The 23,025-nt window shown below is 37.5% G+C and overlaps 2 protein-coding genes, 1 long non-coding RNA gene and 1 pseudogene across 3 annotated transcripts; 3 read left to right on the top strand and 1 right to left on the bottom strand.

Annotated features, from left to right (window-relative positions):
- Positions 1-150: 150 nt before the first annotated feature.
- Positions 151-11,856, top strand: LOC150018223 (uncharacterized). Its single transcript, XR_016509196.1, has 3 exons — positions 151-313; positions 10,663-10,737; positions 11,417-11,856. It is a non-coding gene; the product is annotated as an uncharacterized LOC150018223 (long non-coding RNA).
- LOC150018224 (olfactory receptor 5P1-like) lies at positions 3,518-4,450 on the top strand. The gene has a single exon (XM_090267666.1). The coding sequence runs from the start codon at positions 3,518-3,520 to the stop codon at positions 4,448-4,450; it is 933 nt and encodes a 310-aa protein (XP_090123792.1).
- A 2,860-nt stretch (positions 11,857-14,716) lies between the features above and the next one.
- Positions 14,717-22,539, bottom strand: LOC150018221 (olfactory receptor 5P80-like). The gene is given in 3 exon segments (XM_090267665.1): positions 14,717-14,736; positions 14,739-15,654; positions 22,531-22,539. Coding segments are annotated over 3 exon segments (945 nt in total).
- On the top strand, positions 21,231-22,189 carry LOC150018222 (olfactory receptor 5M11-like; annotated as a pseudogene).
- Positions 22,540-23,025: the final 486 nt, after the last annotated feature.

Genomic DNA, 23,025 nt, shown 5'->3' with positions numbered 1-23,025 from the left:
ATGACACTGTGTGATAAATTGCATCTGGGTTGAAATTTGGTTGATTGTTTTATGTTTTGGATAGCAGGGCCTCAATTTAGTTTGGATGTTGTATTGATTAAATTAGTGATTAAATGAATGATGGGTTTGCTCTCAACTTCTCAGGGCTTATGGAGCACTGACCTCTGTCACTGTCCAAAAAGATGAATAATTCAATTTAACGCAGAAGAAGGATTGAGCAAGATGCAGATCTACTGACAATCACCATTTTAAAGATTTGGACCTGCTCCTTCTTATTCTGGATTTGCAACCCACTCTGCTTCTTGAAAACAATGTGAGTACTTTTTAATAGAGCTGACAAAGTGAGGGGGCTTATATGTTGCAGTAAAATATTTTGATGGTTTTAGGTTGAAGGATATTATTTCACATGCAGTCAAACAGTTCTGGAATGAGACCATGGGACAAATGAATGGTAAAAGAAGTAAGGGAATCCAGCCCGGAGTAGAACTTGAGGGTGGAAAATGATGGTTGTAAATGGCAAAATAAATCAATTGGAGATGCCTCATCTTCTCAGAATGTGTGAAAATAGCTGTAGAGATAATGAATCTCAATGGTAACCTTTAGAAACATATAAAGGAAGGTGGTGTATCTAATGTACTGGCTATTGCCTGCTGGCCCAGTGGAATGTGGGTGCTTAGATGCCTCAGAAGAGTTTCTTGAACTATTGTGTGGGAGGTAGAAGAAAAGAGTTCTAGGACACTTAAATAGGGGACCATCCTGTATATATGAATTCCAAAGAGAATTGTCTTAATTTTTTCTACAGTTAAGTAGTCACTAAGTCAAAGTAATAATTTTCTTCTTCCTCTACTTCAATTCTAATGCTCCTTTTCATACTAACGTAAAGGGTATTTTATTGGAAAGAACACTGGTGTCATCCATCTAACCCTGATAGAGTAGTAAGTTATTGTTCTGAATGATTCCCATGTTCTGGGAGACCAAGAACTTTCTCCTTCATTTTCATTAAATAAGGGAGAAGGAATTCCAAAGGACACCATGACATATAGCTGTCCCTTTGGGAAGGGCAGCCCGGCCTTAATGAGTCACCAGGCTTTACAAGGTTTTCTGTACCAGAGAACCTTTTTCTCAACGGGGCAAGCAAAAACAGCCCCATGGGATTTGTTATGTTCTATTACAGTCTTCCTTTTCCTCCCACCACACACACACAGATGACCACCCTCATCCTTAGAGCATTTATGTAACTGTGCTCCTTGATCAAAGGGAACATTCAGTGGTTTATACTATCAAGCATTCAGTCCACAACTGCTTATAAAACTAAGTAGAAAACTTCTGCTTTATGAAATTCTCTTTGGCGTTCAACCTCCACAATTCAGGCACTGAAGGTCAGTACAATATTTATGGATTTTAAGTACTTTACTTGTTTGATGAAATTAAAAGAAACTCTCTCATCAACTTAGTTCTTGACCTCTGTGGAAACTGAGGCCTCAGCAAGGGATGCACTGCAGAATGGTTATTCTGGCCACTTAAACCAGGCTGCCCGGCCAGAGCCACTGCTGTGCTTGTGTAACTGAGTCTATGGAAGGAAGTCATGAAGAAAACATCAGGTTGGGTGAAGCTCATAGTCCTATGCCTTCTAGTCACCATGCACTGAGTGAAAGGATAGTTGAAAGTCAGAGTCCCTGCTGAGGGGGGCAAGCATGAATGGATGGCAGAGTGAAGAGCTCAAGAACGAACCCTAGGTGACCAGTGGAGAGGAAGAGAACAGTGAGGATCAGTTACCACATTATGCATCTGAATGGCATAGTCCAAAAGTATGAAGGCATCAGATATTATACTTCAAGTCTTATTTTAGATTTGTAGTGAAAATCTCCTGCCATGTGTTGAAAGAAAATCTATATATACTTCTCATAAAAAAATTAAACAACAGAAAACCTACCAACACTTCATTTTTACCTAATAAAAAATAGTTACTTAGCACTGATGTGTGATCAAACACCTTTGGGTACTTTATAAATATCATTTCTTTGAATCTCACAACAAAGCTGCATTACAGAAACAATTGTTCCCATTTTACAAATGAGAAAACTGAGAGACACAGAGATTTCATGTGCAAGTTCTAACAGCTGGCCAGTGAGAGGCCTGGGATCTGTTTTTCTCTGTTCATCATCAAAACTCTGCTGTCAGCACAGATCGAGGCTCACACAGTGTGCACGGTGATGCAAAAATAGCCCCACAAATGCTGCTCAGTGCTTGGCCCTGTTGCTCATCCCAGTGTGTATTCAGAGGTTGACAAGGAGCATGTGAGAGGTCTGAAAAGTGTGCCAGGGTGGAATGGTCAAAGACCTATATGGTTAATTTTAGGAAAGGAAAGGCAGTAGAGGCGAGCTAGCTATATTCAAATATGTCAGAGTTTTTCTACAGAAAGGAGAGGGTTTGCTCCTGGAGATCATTGATAAGAGGAAAAACAGATTTTTACTGATAGAGCTTACAGCAATGGCAGCAAGCTACCTGTCACTAGAGAAATTTAAATGTACTTAATGAAATCAAAAAAGAGATAGAATGCATTTTTTTAATGAACTGCGGATTCTCAACTATTGGTTCATTATATCTTACCATTCATTCATTCAAAGAACTAAGTCCCACTACTGGAAATATTAAATGCTTTCTAATTCAAAAATAAGACATTTTAATGATATTTAGTACCAATATTTACCACTTAGGGTAAGTAGTTAGAACTTTAAGAACTCAAATAATGTTAGTTTCATGTTAACATGACTCTTAAAAGCACAGAAATTGCAAGGAAACATATATAGGAAGATACACTTAGAAAAATAACTGGAGATAGATTATGAAGCTTCATGAATACCATGCTAAGGAGCTTGACATATTTCCCATCCAGCATTTCAGATATGAAAATTCTTAGGAAACTGAGATATATTTTATTGATAATATTGATTGAAATTATAAATTACAAAAATGGAATATGTTATATGATTACAAATACATAAATACTACTTATACCACCTAAGTACAATAAATCAAAATGGATTGTGAGACATTATTAAAGATTTGTAAGAGAGTCTTTCTTTAGTTGTTAATTATATGTAAAAAACATAAAAGAAAATGTATGCAAAAAGGATTTCTAAATCTGTAGAATGTATCTGCAGGAATTTTTATTTAGCTGAAGGTAATCGGAAAAAATATGTGCTTAAGTGAAATTTTCAGGTAATTACAGTATCAATTAAATTATTTTATGTTTTACAGAAATATTTAAAAATTATTTTCACATTTTTTTCTCATTCTGATAAATAATTTTCTAATTTTCACTGAATCTTTAGTATATGCTGAAATTATTGCATTGTACTATAATTTCTCTGTCTTCTCTTATTCCCCATTAATTCTGCTTTCGCAGGACTGCCTCAAAACAGGAACTTTGCCTTTAGTCACAACACAAAGGCAAAACATGGGGAAGCATAAAAAATATTCACATTTCTCTCAACAGGAATAATTCACAGAGGGCATGGAGGTTGGAAACCACACCAGTGTGACTGAGTTCATCATTTTGGGCTTAGCAGAGAATACTACAATTTGTGTCATTTTATTTATTGTGTTTCTAGGAATCTATGTTGTCACATTAATAGGCAATATCAGCATAATCATGCTAATCAGAAACAGCCGTCAGCTTCATACACCAATGTACCTTTTCCTCTGCCATTTGGCCTTTGTAGACATTGGTTACTCCTCATCAGTCACACCCATTATGCTCACAGGCTTCCTCAGGAAAGGAACCTCTATCCGTGTTGCTGGTTGTATAGCCCAACTCTGTACTGTGGTCACATTTGGGACAGCTGAGTGCTTCCTGCTGGCTGCCATGGCCTATGATCGCTATGTGGCCATCTGCTCCCCACTGCTCTACTCCACCCACATGTCCCCCAGAGTCTGCATTCTTTTAGTGGGGGTGTCCTACTTGGGTGGATGTGTGAATGCTTGGACATTTACTGGCTGTTTATTAAATGTGTGTTTCTGTGGACCGAATCAGGTAGATCACTTTTTCTGTGATTTCTCCCCTTTGTTAAAAATTTCCTGCTCAGATATCTCCATTATTGAAATTATCCCTTCCATCTCTTCTGGATCCATTATTGTGGTCACAGTGTTTGTGTTATCTGTCTCTTACATTTACATCCTCATCACCATCCTGAAGATGCGTTCTGCTGATGGACGACATAAGGCCTTCTCCACCTGCACCTCCCACCTCACCGCAGTTACTCTCTACTACGGAACTATTACCTTTATTTATGTCATGCCCAAGTCCAGCTACTCAACTGACCAGAACAAAGTGGTGTCCGTGTTCTACACAGTGGTAATCCCCATGTTGAATCCTCTCATCTACAGTCTGAGGAACAGAGATGTGAAGGAGGCCTTGAGAAAGTCAATTGTCAGATTATCTTCTTAGGATCCATTCTTACCATATCTGATGAAGTATAAAGTTTGTGCTTATCTGTATCATACTTAGGACCTACCAAATGCTGCATAACTGATTGCTTAAATTAAGTTTATACTTCTCCTAACTCTCATTTTTATATACTTGTAAACCAATTATTATTACTATAATCATCACTATTATTAACACCTATAAGTGCCAAGCACTTTTTCTTTATTTTTTAAGTATACCTTATTGATTATGTTGTTACAGTTGTCCCAGTTTTTATCCCTTTGCTCCCCTCCACCAGTACCCCCATTCCCTCCAGCCCAAGCACTTTTTCTTATTTAATTCATTTAGCAAACAATAATTTGCACTTACTATATGCCAAGCCCTATTCTAAGTACATTACATATATTAACTAGTTTATTTCTCAGAAAAACTGCATGAAGTAGAATTAGTATTTCTATTTTACAAATAAGTCATTTAGGCAAGGGGACATTAAGTAGATTGCCCAAAACCATGCACCTAGGAGGTTGTACATCCAGTGCTTGAATCCAGAAAGTCTGGGTCCAAAACTTCTATACTTCTCCATTTAATTTTCACAGCAATCCCATGATCCTGACATTGTAAAATTTCCTCAATGTACGGATTAGAATACTGAATCTTAGGACCATCCAGTAGTTTGTTGGGAGAAATGTGGACTCAAGTCCTCTGATTCTAGAGGAATCAAATCCTCTGTTTCCATGCATTTAATCCATACTGTGATGCCACAATCAGTTGAGTGACTTTGGCTGTTACTGTTCTAGAGGATTTGAGTAGCATAAATCAAGCCTTTGTATCAGGCTCTTGAACAAACTGTAGCCACAGAAGGTCTAGGTTGTGAAGAGTCCAAAACAAATATGAGGATGGGAAAACTGGGTTGATTCCCATCTTTTAGGAAATTAGATCTGGGCGCCACAATCATAAGATTTGACTGGAAGTTTATCCATGTTTAATTAAACACATGTTAAAAACAAATAGTTCCATTTGACATAATACAGTTTTCTTTAATGGTAAGAATTTCAAAAGGGTATTTTTTAAAATTCTAAGCCTTGAAATTAAATTGTTAACAGCGATCATAGTTCCATAGTCTGGATTTACAGGGAAATTAGAAACCATTAAAAACTAGCAATGTTGTCATAGATTACATTAAATGTATTTCTTGGGTAGTGATCTACCTTCATTTACATCATCACCACGAGACTAGAAAGGGTGAGGAGATTTTCTGGGCTCAGGAATTCCCTGCTCAAAGCCGTTGATAACTATTTAGAGCATCTGAAAGCAAGACTTAGATCATGAAAGTCCATGTCTCAGTTTAATGGGATGAGAGAATGAGGATTGGGAGGTATAAAAAAAGATGTAATAAAATGGAAATATTTAAAATAAACTGTTAAATAAAAAGGTAGAGTATAATATTGCAAATTTGGGGTGGAAAATATGTACTAACGACTGAAAGGTAACAGATAAATTTAAAAAGCATGAAATGATTAAATAATGGGTAAAGGAAAACTGTTTCTCTACTCACACCAAATATGTGGTGTTTTTGCCCCATACCAACCAACTGGAAAACCAATACTTTCTAAATATCCAGATATCAGTTTGATACTCCTGGCACCCCTCTTACTCAGGAAATTACAAGAGTTTTAGGATCTTTGTAAGAGGAACTGGGAGCAGAGGCCAAAGGTATATTTCTATCGTATAGCAGTCCACCCAGGTCACTTCACAGCAAAATGATAATAAAAATGCAAAGATACTGGCACATTACTAGACTTTCACTCAGTCAATAATTATTTAGTCCATCATCATATATGAAAATGTCTGCCAGAGTGAGACTATTCATATTCACAGATTTCCATTTGATACTAAAAGCAGTAGTGGTATCAGCAATATATGGCTTCACCCTTTCATTAATTGGCATAATTGAGCTAAGAGACAATATCATCTTTTGCTCTGAGCCTATTTTGAGGTGTTATTGTAGTGTTGGATTTTTGATAAACAACATTTTCAATTGTTCTGTAAAAATTCCAGGTGCACCCTGACTCACATGACGTCTCAGAGCTTTAGCTACATGAACCCTGAAATTCAGAATATAAAAGTTAGCATCCCTCTGGACACTATGGTTTTATATCTTAGAGCTGTCGGAATATTCTGTATTTTACCCCAAGTATCATTAGGGATTTGCTAATTAGAAAATAATTCAAGTCAAAGACCAATAACAAGAACTAATTTTTATAGACAACACACACACTCATGCGCGCGCATACATACACATTTTCTTAGTGTGTGTAGATAATTTAGGAAGAAGATGAGAGAGAGAGCCTCAGATATTAATAATTGTCTTCCATTGTGACCTCAAAGTCTATGAGGAATATTTGATCCAGGCCTTGAAGTCATTTTACAGGTAGATATATGATAGCCATTCATTTCAAAAATATTTATTGAATCTTGATTATATTCTAGCAACTGAGTAAATACTGAAGATATATTGATGAATAGAGTTCTCATGCAGTTGAGATTTTAATGGAGAGACTCTAGAGAAATAAATAAACATTATAAATACACCACATGATAAAGGGTGTGGAAGAGACAATAGGGTTGATGTGACTTTATAAAGGGTAACTGAGATGTGGGTGGGGTTACCCTAGAGTGACAAGGAAGGCCACTTGGAGGAGGTGATAGTTCAGTAGATATGGAGGTGATATGGAGAGTGAGGGGAAATCAGCAAGTGCAAAGATCCTAATAACTCAAGAAATAAGGAGGCCTTGGCAAACCAGGAGGACAGAGGTACTCAAAAACAGTGAGATCATGGGGAGCTTCATAGGCCAAGGAAAAGTGTTTGAATTTTACTCTAAAAGGAATGGGAAGCCATTAAATGGTGATTTAAATAGGTTTAATCTATTGAGCAGTTTTTTTTTAAGATCACCCTTATTCTTGTTGAAAGAACTGATTATAAAAAGAAAGAGTGGGAGCTGGAGACCAGAGAGGTTAATAGTCACGATCTGAGATGATGATACATTGGGCTAGACAGTTGCAGTGTAGAGAGAAATTAGCCTATTCATGATCCAGTTTAGGTAAAAGACCAAAACGGTTTGGCTGATGAATTTGTATAGGAGGTTAAAAAATAATTTGAGGAAACCTCAGACATTTTTGGCTTTGATTATTTGATGGATGTGAGTGGGATGTCATTAATTAGCTAAGGAAAGGTGATTTCAGGTTATCTATTGCTGTCGAACAAGTCACTTAAAACTTAATGGCTTAAAACAAAATTATATTTTTTTGAATTCCATTATTCTGTGAGTCATAAATTCAGGTTGGCAGCATGGCTGGAACTGGTGAATGTTATGCTAAGTGAAATAAGCCCGTCGGTGAAAGACAAATATCATATCATCTTACCTTTAAGAGGAAACTAATGAACAAAATAAACTAATGAACAAAAATAGGCAGGGAAACATGGAACAGACTGAAAGCGACCAGAGGGAAGTGGGGAGGTGGTAAGTAGGAGAAGGCACTAGAAAATAACGTCTATGGATGGCCCACGGACATGGACAACAGGGTGGGAATTGACTGTGGGAGCAGTATAGGGGGTGGGATGAGCAGAGGAGGGCAAAGGGGGAAAAATTGGGACAACTATAATAAAATAACAATAAAATATTTAATAAAAAATAAATAAAATAAATATAATTACCATTTAAAAAAAAAGAAATTCAGGTTGGCCTTGGTTCAGCATTTTCTCTGTTCTACATAGCATGAATACAAGTCACTTGGTGATATTCTGGTGATATCTGGGCATATGCGGAGAATCCAAGATGGCTTCACTCAGAAGCCTGCCACCTTGGCAGAGATGGCTTGAAAGCATCTCCTTCTCCATGAAGTCTGAGAGTCTTTCTATATAGTCTTACCAGCAGAGGAGTTGAATTTCTCACAAGGTGGCTCACACTCCAATAGCAGGTGTCCCAAGAGCCTAAAAAGGAAGCTACAGTGTTTCCTGTGACCTAGCCTCAGGAGACCCAGGACTTCATTTCCACTATCTCCTATTGGTAAAATAATCACTAAAGCCCAATCAGATTCAAGGCAAGGGGGGGGGTTAGTTCACACCTTCGTGTGAGAGCGAGAAGTAGCAAAGACTTTGCAACCATTTCAAATGTACCATAATCCCTCTGATGGCAATTATTTATATACAGGCATAACATTATTTTATTGTGCTTTGCAGATTGCAAATTTTACAAATTGAATATCAATAGCAACCGTGTGTTGAGCAAGTCTGTTGGCACCATTTTTCCCATGGCACTTGCTCCCTCATGTCTCTGTGACATTTTGGTAATTCTTACATTTCAAATTCTTTCATTATTATATGTATTATATATTATGTGGTGATCAGTGCTTTGATGTTACTGTTGTAATTGTTTTGAGGCACCATGAACTGTGCCCATGTAAGTTGGTAAACTTAATTGATAAATGTGTGCCTCAGGAGACTCATTGTCACAAAAAAAAAAAAAAAAAAATCACTGAAGCCTGTCCAGATTTCAGGGGAGGGAAATTAGATTGCATCTCTCAGTGAGAATAGCAGACTTTGGAATTATCTCCTGTCTACGATAATTCCTCTTACCACAATTATTTATGTATTTCTTGCCTACCAAAATACATTTATACCCTCCTTCGTTTCCCCAAAACATTATGGCATTACAGTATCAGCATTGAGTCTATCATCATGAGATCTATATAAGGCCTGGGTGAGGTTCCTTAGGCACAGCTCCTCAGTTACAGTCCCTCTTGATTTGAAGACCTAGGAACTGAAGAGACAAGGCATATGAATATGACCCCTACACACCTATCAGGTATTGTTGATACAGAGGTAGAAAAACTGCAGTAAATACTCCTTTTCATCACCTAGCAACACTGGCCCACAGAAAGCTCAAAATCCAACTAGAGCACAAGAACTGGGAAAGGAACTTAAATAACATTCGGCTGTGAAAAGCAGCGGGTTTCTGTCTGCCATGTAGAGATGACTTGAGACACAGAGAGCCTCTTAAAGGGCCAATGCAAAAATTTCACCTGCAGCCACTTTACCGTGGGCTCCCGCAGAGGGAGGGCTGAGTGGACCAGAGACACTACTAAGTGGTGGAATCTAGTTGTTAATATCAGTTCAAATCCAGTATGCTTCTTTAGTAACTACGCCATAAATGAAATTTATAATAGTCATGATGAAGTAGAGTCTCTTGGAAATAGATGGACAACAAATTATCTTTTCTACTGTTTGACAGACAATGTATAAAAGAGGTGCCTAGTTAATCACAAAGTTTACAATTTCTCTTAGTAAAACAAGACCATTTTTAAAGGAGAATTACAAAATTTTTATAGGACAAAGAAGAAATAGAAAAGAATTTCAAATTAAGTTTATGAATAAAATCACCTTTATAATTGTGTATATTTAACATTTACAATTAAAATATTGTTTTATCGAGTTTGAAATATCAATCTAAATTACTACACAAAATGTTATTTAATATTCAAGACATAATTAAAATACATTTATTCAAATAAATTGAATCATTTTCTAATATAACAATGCTTTATAATTAAGAGTATTATCGCATGAAGTAATTTTAGTTTCAAAACAATAAAATGTTTAGAAGTTTATCCAGGTTCACCCAGCTCATGGCAGGTTGAACCTCACCTCCAAATTTTCTGGCTGAATATTCTTGACTTGGTCAAAAGCATCTGGTTGCCTGTAAGCTAAAACATTCAAAGCAATGAATAAAGGAAGATTTCTCACAGAACATTTACAAACAGTAAGTCTCCAAAGCATCTCAAAGCTAATAAATTTATTGGCATTATGATTGAGTGCCAAGTTTAGTGTGAAAGGCCATGTGATTTTCTGGTCTCATGGTTGGATTAATGAGGAATCCTGCTCCCTTGAATTATGCCTGTTTATACACACTAAGGAGAGTGTGGAAAGTTAGATTAATTCAGCTAAGGTTACTTGCTAGCTGACTGTTGGATTGCATCGGCCCTGTTTCTCCACCATGGCTTGTGAGTACAATTTTAGAGAATAAAGTATTTTCAAATGGTAAATGGAAATCATCCTATCAGATTATTCACAAAAGCCAAATTCTTACCTCTTGATATAGGAATTCGTTTTTCAACTGTAAATTCAAAGTCATTGTTGTTATATACTGGCCATATTTTTATTGTTTGCCTTTGAGGATAAATCTCTGAAGATTGTAAAGATTCAAATGTGAATTCCAAAGCAGCACCAAGGATCATCATCACATTCTCAAGTGAGTATTGACAGTTCACTTCACACTTGTGAGCACTGGCTCCCACCTGGTCCCAAACCTACAGTTTTTGCTTCCCACTCTCAACACTCTGCCTAATTCCCCAAAACTGGCTAGAACTGCAGCCTGACCCTGAGCACCAAGTCTGTACTCAAGATCCTAACTTATTCTCGTGTGCTCACCCGTGATCAACTCCTGTTGATCTTACCTCCTAATTCCTATCATGTGTTCACTTCTCTTTATTTTGACACTGCAGAAGCTGTTTAATTTATTTTTTTATATGTTCATTTGGTCTTCTACAGAACAGCCAGAGTGAATTATTTATTAAAATAATGTGAAATTACTAATTTGAGTGCTATTAAGTAGTACACATACTTCGTTAAAATGACTCAGAAGAAAAAACTACCATGCATTTCCCTTTCTTTACACATCTGTAGTACAACTTCCTGCAGATAAATTTTGGCTCTTTAAACTCTTTTGTGTTTTTCCTTGTGGCTGGAAGTGGAGGCACAGCGGGTTCTGAGACCACAGAGCGGTCACCTGGGACATGTATTTGTAGCGCACTGGGGATGATCGTCATCTCTCAGACTAGGCCCTTTACCCCTGCGACTGCCGGGAACGTGGTGTTTGGTCCTTTGCGAGTTAGGCGGCCGGTTCTGAGACTTCTCTGTCTCCTGTGTAGAAGCCTCCCCAAGATGAGTGGGGTAAAACCCAGAACGCCATGGAAGCCGCCTTGGCCTTGGAGAAGAACCTGAACCAGGCCCTTTTGGATCTTCATGCCCTGGGTTCTGCCCGCATAGACCCTCATCTCTGTGCCTTCCTGGAGAACCATTTCCTGGATGAGGAGGTGAAGATCATCAAGAAGATGGGTGACCACCTGACTAACATCTGCCTGGCTGGCCGGCCCCCAGGCTGGGATGGGCGAGTATCTCTTCGAAAGGCTCACCCTTAAGCACGACTAGGAAGGAAGCCTCCTTTGGAACCCAGAGGCCTTTGAGGGGGCCCCTCTACATTTCCCTGGTGTCTGCCTTTTGCCTGAGTCTCTCCCTGAAACGACTAGACACCCCCTTAACCACCCTGGAGCCCTCTCCTGTGCATTGGACCAAATGGAAACAATAAAGCTTTTTGAAAAATAAATAAATAAATAAATAAACCCTTTTGTGATTGAGATTTCTCAATATCTGTAAATAAAATGCTTTACTAAAGAAAACTTAGAATTTCTATCTGTATTTGTGCATAGCTGATACAAGGAGAAAAAAATGGTTTTTGAACATAACTGATACAAGGAGAAAAAAAGTGGTTTTTATAAGTTTGAGAGAATCATTATGAATATTATTTATTGAATTTATTATAACAAGGTCAGAATAATCAACAGATTAAATATCAAAAAGAAAATAAATTTTAATTAATATATTTCAAAGATAAGATAAAAATTAATACTTTTTACATATAACAAGCACTAGAATGCAGTAGTATCAAGTTTTGAAAGGTATATAGATAGCAATAAATGGGTAGTGGAATCACATAGGCACAGTTATTACAAATAAGCTACTCAACTTTATTCTAGCTAGGAAGAGAATAAATATAAATCTTACCCCCCAAAAAACTCATGTTTTCAGTTATCGCACCCACCTACCAGCTCTGTGGCTCTGTTGGGGGAGAGCTCAGAAAAGGAACAGTGGCCTCTGCCAGCATTTCTCTTTGGGAGAAAGCTGCACCTAGCTCTTGCCCTGACTTGGTGAAGGAAGTAGACATACTAGTCCAGGAAGCACAGAGCATCCCAAACAAGATGAACCTAAAGAGGCCCACACCAAGACATACATCATAATTAAAATGCCAACGGTTAAAGACAAAGAGAAAATCTTAAAAGCAGCAAGAGAAAAGCAGTTAGTTACCTATATGGGAGCTCTCAGAAGATTGTCAGCTGATCTCAAAGGAATCTTTACAGGCTAGAAGGGATTGGCAAGAAATATTCAAAGGGATGAAAAGCAAAGGCCTACAACCAAGATTACCTGGCAAAGCTATCATTTATAATCAAATGACAGATAAAGAGCTTCCCAGACAAGAAAAAGCTAAAAGAGTTCATCACCACCAAACTAGTATTACATGAAATGTTAAAGAGCCTTCTTTAAGAAGAATAAAAAAGATCAAAAACATGAACAATAAAATGGCAATAAATATATATATCAAAAATTGAATGTAAAAAACAAAATAGACAAATAAGTAGAAAGGAAATATAATCATAGTTATGGAGAACATTTTGATGGTTGCCAGATGGGAGGAGGGTTGGGGAAATAGGCAAAAAAGGTGAAGGGATTATGAAGTACAAATTGGTAGTTAAAGAATAGTCATGGGGATGTGAAGTACAGCATGGGGAATAGAGTAGCCAAAGAACATATATGCATGACCCATGGACATGGACAATGGTGTGGGGATTGCCTGAGGGAGGGGAGGATCTGGGTGGAGGGGGGCAAAGGGGGAAAATTGGGACAACTGTAATAGCATAAGCAATAAAATATAGTTTTGAAAACACCACAATGAGATCCCACCTTCTATCTGTTAGAATGGCTGTTAGCAACAAGATAAGAAATAAGTGTTGGAGAGGCTATGGAGAAAAAGGAACCCTCATTCACTGCTGGTGGGAATGTAAATTGGTACAGCCACTATGGGAAACAGTATGGAGATTCCCCTCTACCCCAAATTAAAAATAAGCTATCATGTAACTCAGCAATCCCTCTTCTGAATATTTACCCCATAATTCTGAAAACATGTATTTGTAAAGAGATATGTACCCCTAGGCTCATTTGCAGCATTATTAATGGTGGCCAAGACATGGATACTACCTAATTGTCCTTCAATGGATGATTGGATAAAGAAGACGTGGTACATATATACAATGGAATACTACTCAGCCACAGGAAAAGATGAAGTACTGCCATTTGCAATGAAATGGGTCTTGAAAATATCATGCTAAACAAAATAAATCAGACAGAAAAACACAAGAACCATATGATTTCACTCATATGTGGGATATAAAATAGAAACAAAAACCTCTTCAACAGAAACAACAGTGTGGTAGTTACCAAAGGGGAAGGAGGATAAGGGGACATAGAAGAGGGTAAAGGGGTCAAAATGTATGGTGAAAGAAGGAGACTTGACTTTGGGTGGTGAGCACACAATACAATATACAGATGATGTATCATAGAATTGTATACTTAAAGTTTATATAATCTTATTACCCATGTCATCCAATAAACAATAAAATTTTTTTAAAGTATGCAGCATACATTTTACAAGACTGAAACAACCTTTTAAAAAAGTAACCTTTCTTCTCCATCTATAAAGGAGCCAGGTCATGCGAATCAGCTCCCAGTAGGGTTTTTTCTGGAGACTCCTAATGTATTTTGTCAAATAGGTTCCTGAAAAGAAAAAAACTTGTAGCTAAATAGAGCTTTCAGGTACCTTCTGATTCGGCTTGAAGAGGCTCACCTGCAGAGGTACTGTGGGAAGAATCCTGTTGGTCACACTCAGATCATAGGGCACCAGAAGCTTTACAACTACCAGAATCATTTATTTCAGTTCTTACATTATCTTTACAGCATGAACACCACCTCTTAAGATGATGAGATCTTGGATGGCAATACTACATTTTATTTCCCATCCAAGGAATTTCAGATGCTTCCAGCTATTCCAAAGAATGCCTTCAAAGAACATAGAGCTTACTATTAAAATATTTGTACAATACTTGCAGATGCAACAAATGGTGGGTGAAGTAAGGCTAAAGCAATTATTTTTTTACTAGATATTCCTGTATTGGTGGATGCACATTTATTCTTTACACTGAAAATTTTTTTGAGACTAACAATGAAATTCATGAGTCTAGAATACTATGAATATACAATGAAATTTACTTAGTATATTATCCATTCATCTGCAGAAGAGGTCCTCATTATACAGTGTTTATTATTACAATCATATTATTTTAGGACCGCCAATGGGTCTAGCCATCAGTTTTCGCATGGCCTCTTTCACCTCCTTGTTCCTCAGACTATAGATGAGAGGGTTCAGCATCGGGATCACCACCATGTAGACCACAGACACAACTTTGTTTTGTTCAGTTGAATAGGTGGACTTGGGCATCACATAAATGAATGTGATGGTCCCATAGAACAGGGTGACTGCTGTGAGGTGGGATGAGCAAGTGTAGAAGGCTTTGTGGCGCCCCTCAGTGGAGCGCATCTTCAGGATTGAGAAAAGGATGTAGCCATAAGACAGAACGATGATAAACACCGTGACCACAATGATGGACCCAGAAGAGATGGCTGGAATTACTTCAGAAGGAAAACCATGAGAACAAGAAAGCTTCAAAAGTGGTGGATAGTCACAGAAAAAGTGATTGACTTTATTTGGTCCACAGAAGGATAAACTTAATAAACATCCAGTAAATGTCCAAGCATTCACACATCCACCCAAGTAGGACACCCCCACTAAGAGAATGCAGACTCTGGGGGACATGTGGGTGGAGTAGAGCAGTGGGGAGCAGATGGCCACATAGCGATCATAGGCCATGGCAGCCAGCAGGAAGCACTCAGCTGTCCCAAATGTGACCGCAGTACAGAGTTGGGCTATACAACCAGCAACACGGATAGAGGTTCCTTTCCTGATGAAGCCTGTGAGCATAATGGGTGTGACTGATGAGGAGTAACCAATGTCTACAAAGGCCAAATGGCAGAGGAAAAGGTACATTGGTGTATGAAGCTGACGGCTGCTTCTGATTAGCGTGATTATGCTGATATTGCCTATTAATGTGACAACATAGATTCCTAGAAACACAATAAATAAAATGACACAAATTGTAGTATTCTCTGCTAAGCCCAAAATGATGAATTCTGTCACAGCTGTATAGTTTCCATTCCCCATCTAGACTGGAATGGTGCCCACTGAAAGCAAAACAAGATTAGAACAGAAGAAAATAGCATAATTTGCATACTTATTTTACAGTGGCTATATAATAAAAGTTGCAAAAATATAGACACAGTAGTGTAAATTTGGTACAAAGTGCTTTCACATACAATACCTCATGTAAAGCTTGATAGTATATATATATTTGTTGATATAGGCCGGGAATAAAATAATTTTTTTAACTTAACCTAATTCATAGTTGCATCATGTTGTTAGGTGTCAGGTGTTTTTTGAGCCATAGAGACTAATTAAAATTTCAGAATAATATTTTTTCTTCAAATATTAAGTGTCAAGAAGATTGAATTCATATACACACACACCATCATGATCATGTGTTTTACCAGCTGCATGTCAGTTTTATTCTTAACAGAAATGTTTGAATACTGTTGCATGTGAATTAACTAAACAATAACATGCCATGTTATGAACACCTTGTAATTATAAGTCTGAACTTAAAAGCCCTAGCTTCCTTATCTTTGTTCAGGACAGATGTGGAGCTTTATTAACTAACTATGGACACAAGACTGAATGAAAGCTTAGAATTTTAAAGAAAATAGATGTGTATGACACAAATTCAGAGTCAGTCACGAGTGCCATTATAGCCTGGAGGCAAAGTACTGTGCAAAACGCCTGAGCTTTGGAGCTATACAGGCTTGGGTTCAAATTCCAGCTTTGCCACTACCTGTGGTATCTTAGACAATTTACACAAACTCTTCCACCTTCATTACATTATTTGTTAAAAAAATATATAGCTGGTGGGCTTACTGTGTGAAATAAGATTATGTACATGATAACAGCAAGCCAGCTCAGAGAGGTAATTGGATGCTCAACAAATTATTATTTCCTCAGAATAACCAAAGCTTAACTTCTAAAACAAAAATTTAAAAAGCATGTCTATATCAATATATTAAAAATTATTACCTGAAGATATCGGTATCTCAGCACTAAGGACAATAGCCAAATAATTGTCACTGTAGAACAAGGCTATATTTATGAGATTTGGGCTCTTTTGGGATATAGTCCCTTGAGTACATCACTTGCTTGTGAACAGTCCACTGAAACTCAAGACAGAGAAAATTGCAAGTACATATGTGCCTCATCTAAGAACATCTGAACATTCTTTTGAGTGTGCAAGAAAACTTTTGATGGATTGCTAAATCATTCTAACTATTTTGGGACTCACAAGAATAACCATAGTGTAGCAGATATAATTTCATTTTGAAATAGAAATCCTTCAAGGAAAAAACAAGTGTTTACATTTTTTACATATTTCTAGATGATGCACCTTTATATTTAAACTAAATGTTTTATTCTGAGATAATTGTAGATTCATGTACAGTTGTATGAAATAATAATACAAAAATCCCATGTACCCTTTACTGAGTTTCTCCAAATGGTAACATCTTGCAAAATTATAGTATTATGTATACAGTAGCATTTCAGGAATTTTTTATTATGTTACATCCCTCTCTGTCTCTAGCAATTTTCCTTGCACTGAAGACTACACATTAATACATCCCCTCTTGCTTTCTTCTAGTTAATGTTTACATGCTATGTCTTATTTCATCTTTTAACTACTTTCAACCAGTTTATATTACATAAATTTCTGTAATAATTAAGGAGATGAGTATTTCAATTTTTGTTTTTGTTTTCAAGTTACATACGAAGTGTTTTAAGCTTGTACATTTAGAAGTTAAGTACTTGGGGGAGGAGTATGCAACAAATAATAATAGTACAATGACAAATGCACACATAATATAAAACATGGGCCAAAATTTTTTAAAATTTCAGATTGGGCATGAGTAAATATGAAGCAAAAAGATCCTCAAAGTCAACTACATTTGCTTGTAAATAAGTTAAAGTGTCTGGAGACAGTTATAAAGCCTAGCATGTGACAGTAGCTTTGAAGCATGAATTAGTTAATGGCTACAGTTCTAGGTATGCAGTTGGTCATTAAAGTACATTTTTCACTTAAAGTCATAATTAAAAGGGCAAGAAAGAAAAGGTCATGAGGGTGCAGTCTAGGAATGAATGTTCTGCAAACCCTTTGAATGACCATCCATGTAGAAAGAGGACACACCTGCAGTAGAGTCAAATACTGACACCTTATTATCTTATCACTAACACAACTTTATCTCATTATGCTTTAAGTTTAGTATGAAAAATTCAGTAGTACCCCATATTTTAATACAAAAGTTACATTTCACTCTACACCAAATACAGCCTAGAAATTCTCCCCTCTAACAAGAATGAAAAGTCATAGATTTTTATGCTACAAGTTATTTAAAAGGGCAAAATTGACTAGGAAAGGCCATTAGAACTGTATCTACAGATCTGACACAAACACACTCCTGTTCCAGTGTCCTTCTCTTTGGTATTAATTGCTGAACTTGGGAAATGTTGAGAGATAGAAAATGCACTTTCTAATTGAAGAATACTGTCACCTTAGCTCTGCCTTGCTGTGAATGCTGAGGTTGAGGGCAATGCTAAATCACTGTAATTAATGGCCTAGAGAACCAGACTCTCTTCTCTTTCCTAGTGGCCATGAGGAAAGACCCAATGCATTGAAATATTGACCTGGCCACAGCAGGTAGTACAGATCTATCCAATTTCAATACAGAGGGAATTGGGGAGAGCAAAAGTAAGGAGACTATGGGACCAGTAGAACATTTAGTCACTCACATGGTTTTGAATATGATTTTATTCCTTAATTTGATTCAACACGAAGTGTATAACAATAGGGAAAATGATAAAAGGAGAAATGAAAACTATTTTTCTCATATACTATCTTTTGTAATAAATACGCTAGCCAAGGCCGTGTTTTCTTTGCAAGCAAAGATATTCCATAGGTCTATCTTAGTCACACAATCTTTGCATGGCCATACCTAATTCCCTATAAAATATTAACTGGTCCTCCCCTGCAGCCACAGCTTCAAGACTACCCACTGCAGATGCCCTGTCAAGGGCAGGAAGTCTGGCTAAGCATCCGAGAACTTGGGAGTCATCCGGAGAGCATGCACCAAAGCATCATAAGCTGAGGCATCATTAGTTACCAGGATGACTCAGGGATTTTAATTCCCAAAGGTGGTTTAAATAAGATATAAAATACTCACAGAACCTTCCTTGGTACCCAGGAAGCTCTGGAATAACAAGAGAAAACAGGCTCTTTACACTTTAACTTTATAAATACTCACAGGTTTGTTGGTGTGCAACACAGAAACCAACCCTTCCAGCAAGACATGAAGAAGCCTGTTTGTCTGATTGGAAATACTCTTAAGTGGATGCTTCCTGGGCATTGGGAATCCTGACTGTCCGATAGGTAGTGGGTAAGTAGTATTTACTTGTAAGGCTGTTGTAATACAAACGACAAGGCAGCCAAGAGACGAGTTTCAGTTCTAGAAGAGGAGAGGGCTTTGAGACAGATGTACTTTGCTTCTCAGAGAAGTAAATGGGAAAGAATTGGTTGATTCTTACTTGAAAAAGCTGGGATTTTTTGTCATTGTATTAGTCTATGAGGAAACAATAACAGGGACCTGATAAACTCATGAAGCCTCTGAAATTGCATGCAAAATTTTGTGTGAGAGAAACTTCCTAGGAACAGATACTTAGCTTCCTTCAGATTCTCAGAATTGTTCATGTGCCCCTTCCTTCCCTGGGACTAAGAATATTTCCTAAGTTAGTCAACAAAGTTGTTTGACTTATTCAAGCAATGAATAGTAAAACGCAAAACTACATTCAGAATTATCAAAGGTTGACTGTATCAGTTAAACAACAATAAAGGCTAAAATGCCTGAAAGAACTAGAAAAAAGCATGACTGAACTCACCCTAATATGCCTAAAATTCTCTCATAAGTGATCAAGTTAGAAAAAGATTTTAAAAATCATGAAATGTATACATTCGGGGGAATCGTAAATGGGGAGGTGGTATAGTTTAAGCTGAGGGCTCTGGAATCAGCCTACCTGGTGTCAAATCCTGGCTTGTTTACTTTATCTGGTTTGTGAATTTGGAAAAGCTACTGAATAGTTCTATGTCTCAGTTTTCTCATTTAAAAAATGAGAGAAATGATAAGTATATATTAAAATAATGTATGTAAAGTAGAATCTTGGCACATTTAATATATTCAGTCACTAGCTATCATTAAGTTTGAGAATAATTGAATCAAAATATCCTGTATTTTGTTTTTTAAAGAAGCTATTAGCTTTCTCTTAGGTGGAAAATTATATATCAAATATTTATTATTACAGATTTATTCTTTTGTTTTTCTTGAAATTTGTCATCAGGTCTAGTTATATTCTAAGAACTAATAGACCAAACACTGATATTATCAACTAGCTTCAATCTTAATTACCCTTGAGGAAAGGGCAGAATAACATCTCCTTTGGATAAATGATGAATAAATGTATAGCTAATGGAAAAGAAAATTTTTTAAATATAGAAACCCAAAAGCATTAATCATGTTTAGAAACTTCAGGGACAAACATGCCATTATATCATTATAGATAACGTAGTAAAAATATATCATACAAAAGCTGTTGAATAAGGCTAGAGTCTGCCCACTAGCTTCTTGGCTTCTTGGCTACTTCCATGGTTACTAAACCATTCCAGTTAGTAAGCTAGACCAGTCATAATTTGAAGTGAGAACAGTTATACAGACAGTCCCTGACTTACAATGATTCAGCTTACAATTTTCTGACTTCACAGTGGTAGGAAAGCAATATGCCTTCAGTAGAAACAGCACCTTGAAATTGATCTTTCCTACGCTGGTAATACGTGGTACAACATTCTCTTGTGATGTGGGGCAGTGGCAGCAAGCCGCAGCTCCCAGTCATGCATGTGATCACAGGGTAAACAGATGGCACTCTATAGTGTACTCTGTTGCCAGCATTTTTTGAATATTGTGTTTTGTGTTTTTGCATTTCATTATGTCTACAGAATGTCCATCTGTGTCTCCTGCTTCTGGTAAGAAGAGGAGGGCAATTACTAAGTGTTCTAAGCACATTTAAGGTAGGCTAGGCTAAGCTATGATATTTGGTAGGTTAGCTGTATTATGACTGATATATTCAACTTAAAATGAGTTTATTAGGACATAACCTCATTGTAAGTTGAGAAGCATCTGGAACAAACAATTGACAAAAAGCTAACCCCTAATCATAACTTTTTAAAATCATACAAATCAGGAGGACATGAGTTACCAATAGTCACCCCCACAGTGACAAATGTTTAAAATTTTATAAAACTGGGTTTGTGACAAAATCAGTATTCTTATACAGTATTGTTGGGAGTATAATTTTGTGCAGTTTCCTTGAAGGTCAATGTATCAATCTCCATCAAAACAGAAAATGACTAAGCTCACACTTTTCTGGGTCTGTCTTAGCAGAATAAAGCCTGTTGGCTAATGGCAGCCTTTAACCATTGGGCGTGTGAAGTCCAATTTTTGTCATCTGGCACTGGAACAGAGGTAAGAAGCTTTTGTTTTTAAGTAATCATTTTGAAGCCATATTTTTTTTCTTTTTCCCACAAGAGAGTGAACAAAATGGCCAGCGGCAATCATACCACAGTGACAGAATTTGTCCTCATGGGATTCACAGGCTGTCCTGAGCTTCAGCTTCTGCCCTTTGCGGTGTTCCTGTTCATTTATCTCATCACCCTGTTGGGAAACCTTGGCATAATACTGCTCCTCAAGGAGGATTTCAGGCTCCACACTCCCATGTACAATTTCCTCAGCCATCTGGCATTCATTGACCTTTGTTACTCATCTTCCGTTGGGCCCAAGGTACTGCAGAATTTATTGGTGAAGAGAAAACCATCTCCTTTTCAGGCTGTTTTGTCCAGCTGTACTTCAGTGCCTTTGTCACTACTGAATGCTTCCTCTTGACCACAATGGCCTGTGACTGCATGGCTGTCGGCAAACCTCTGATTTACATAGCCATTATGACTCAGTGGCTCTGCAAGGAGCTGGTGGTATGGGTCTATACCTATGGCTTCCTAAACTCTGAGGTACAGACAGTTCTGACTTTCCACTTGTCTTTCTGTGACTCCAGCATCATCCATCATTTCTACTGTGCTGACCTCCCTTTTCTTGCCCTCTCCTGCTCTGACACCCACACAAAGAAAAGCAGCTCTTGATCTCAGCAGTGAACCTCACTGGGTCCTTCCTGACTCTCCTCGTCTCCTACATTTGCATCCTCTTTTCCATCATAAAAAATCCAGTCTTCTGAAGCCAAGTACAAAGCATTTTCTACTTGTGCCTCTCACCTCACTTGGTTATCATCTTCTATGGAACGTGGTTTTTCAGGTACCTGCGACAAACTAAAGCAAGGAATTCATGGAAGTACAACAAAGTGGTCTCTGTTTTATCGTCTTGTAATCCCCATGCTCAACCCCCTATTATGTAGCCTGCAGAACATGGAAGTAAAGGACACCCTGAAAAAGATGATAGAGGGCAGAGTCACAGTGAGTGTGTTATCAGAATTTACCATTGAGAAAGTATGATAAACTGACACAGTATGACCAACATGATTGAAAATTAGCAGGCCAGTTGCTCTCCAATCAGGAATCAGACTGGCAATCCCAATTGTATTTTTAAAATTTTATTTATTGTTTTCCTATTATAGTTGTCCCACATTTTCTCCCATTGCTTCCCCCTACCCTGCCCACCCCTTCTCCCACAGTCAGTTCCCACCCTGTTGTCCATGTCATGGGTGATTTATACTATTTCCTTAACTAGACTCCTCCCCTTCTTTCCCTCCTTCCCTCCTACCCCGTTCCCCCTGGTCACTGTTAGTCTGCTCATTGTTTACATGCCTCTGGTTGAATTTTGCTCATTTGTTTACGTTGTTCATTAGTCTCCTGTATTAGGTAATATCATATGGTATTTGTCTTTCATTGCCTGGCTTATATCGCTAAGCATAATACTCTCCAGTTCCATCCATGTTGTCACAAATGGTAGGAGTTCTTTCTTTCTTTCTGCTGCATAGTATTCCATTGTGTAAATGTACCACAGCTTTTTGATCCACTCATCTACAGATGGGCACTTAGGCTGTTTCCAGCACTTGACTATTGTAAATAGTGCTGCTATGAACATAGAGGTGCATAAGTTCTTTTGAATTGGTGTTTCAGGATTCTTTGGGTATAATCCTAGCAATGGGATTACTGGATCAAAAGGCAGTTCCATTTTTAGTTTTTTGAGGAAATTCCATACTGTTTTCCATTGTGGCTGGACCAGTCTGCATTCCCATCAACAGTGCACCAGGGTTCCCTTTTCTCCACATCCTCGCCAGCACTTGTTTATTGATTTGTTGATGATGGCCATTCTGACTGGCATGAGG

This window comes from Furipterus horrens, unplaced genomic scaffold (genome assembly GCF_987537825.1).
Source record: "Furipterus horrens unplaced genomic scaffold, mFurHor1.1.pri manual_scaffold_2, whole genome shotgun sequence".
Classification (NCBI taxonomy): Eukaryota; Metazoa; Chordata; class Mammalia; order Chiroptera; family Furipteridae; genus Furipterus; species Furipterus horrens.
The sequence above is the reverse complement of the archived record's forward strand: the minus strand, read 5'-3'. Positions and strand labels throughout refer to the sequence as shown.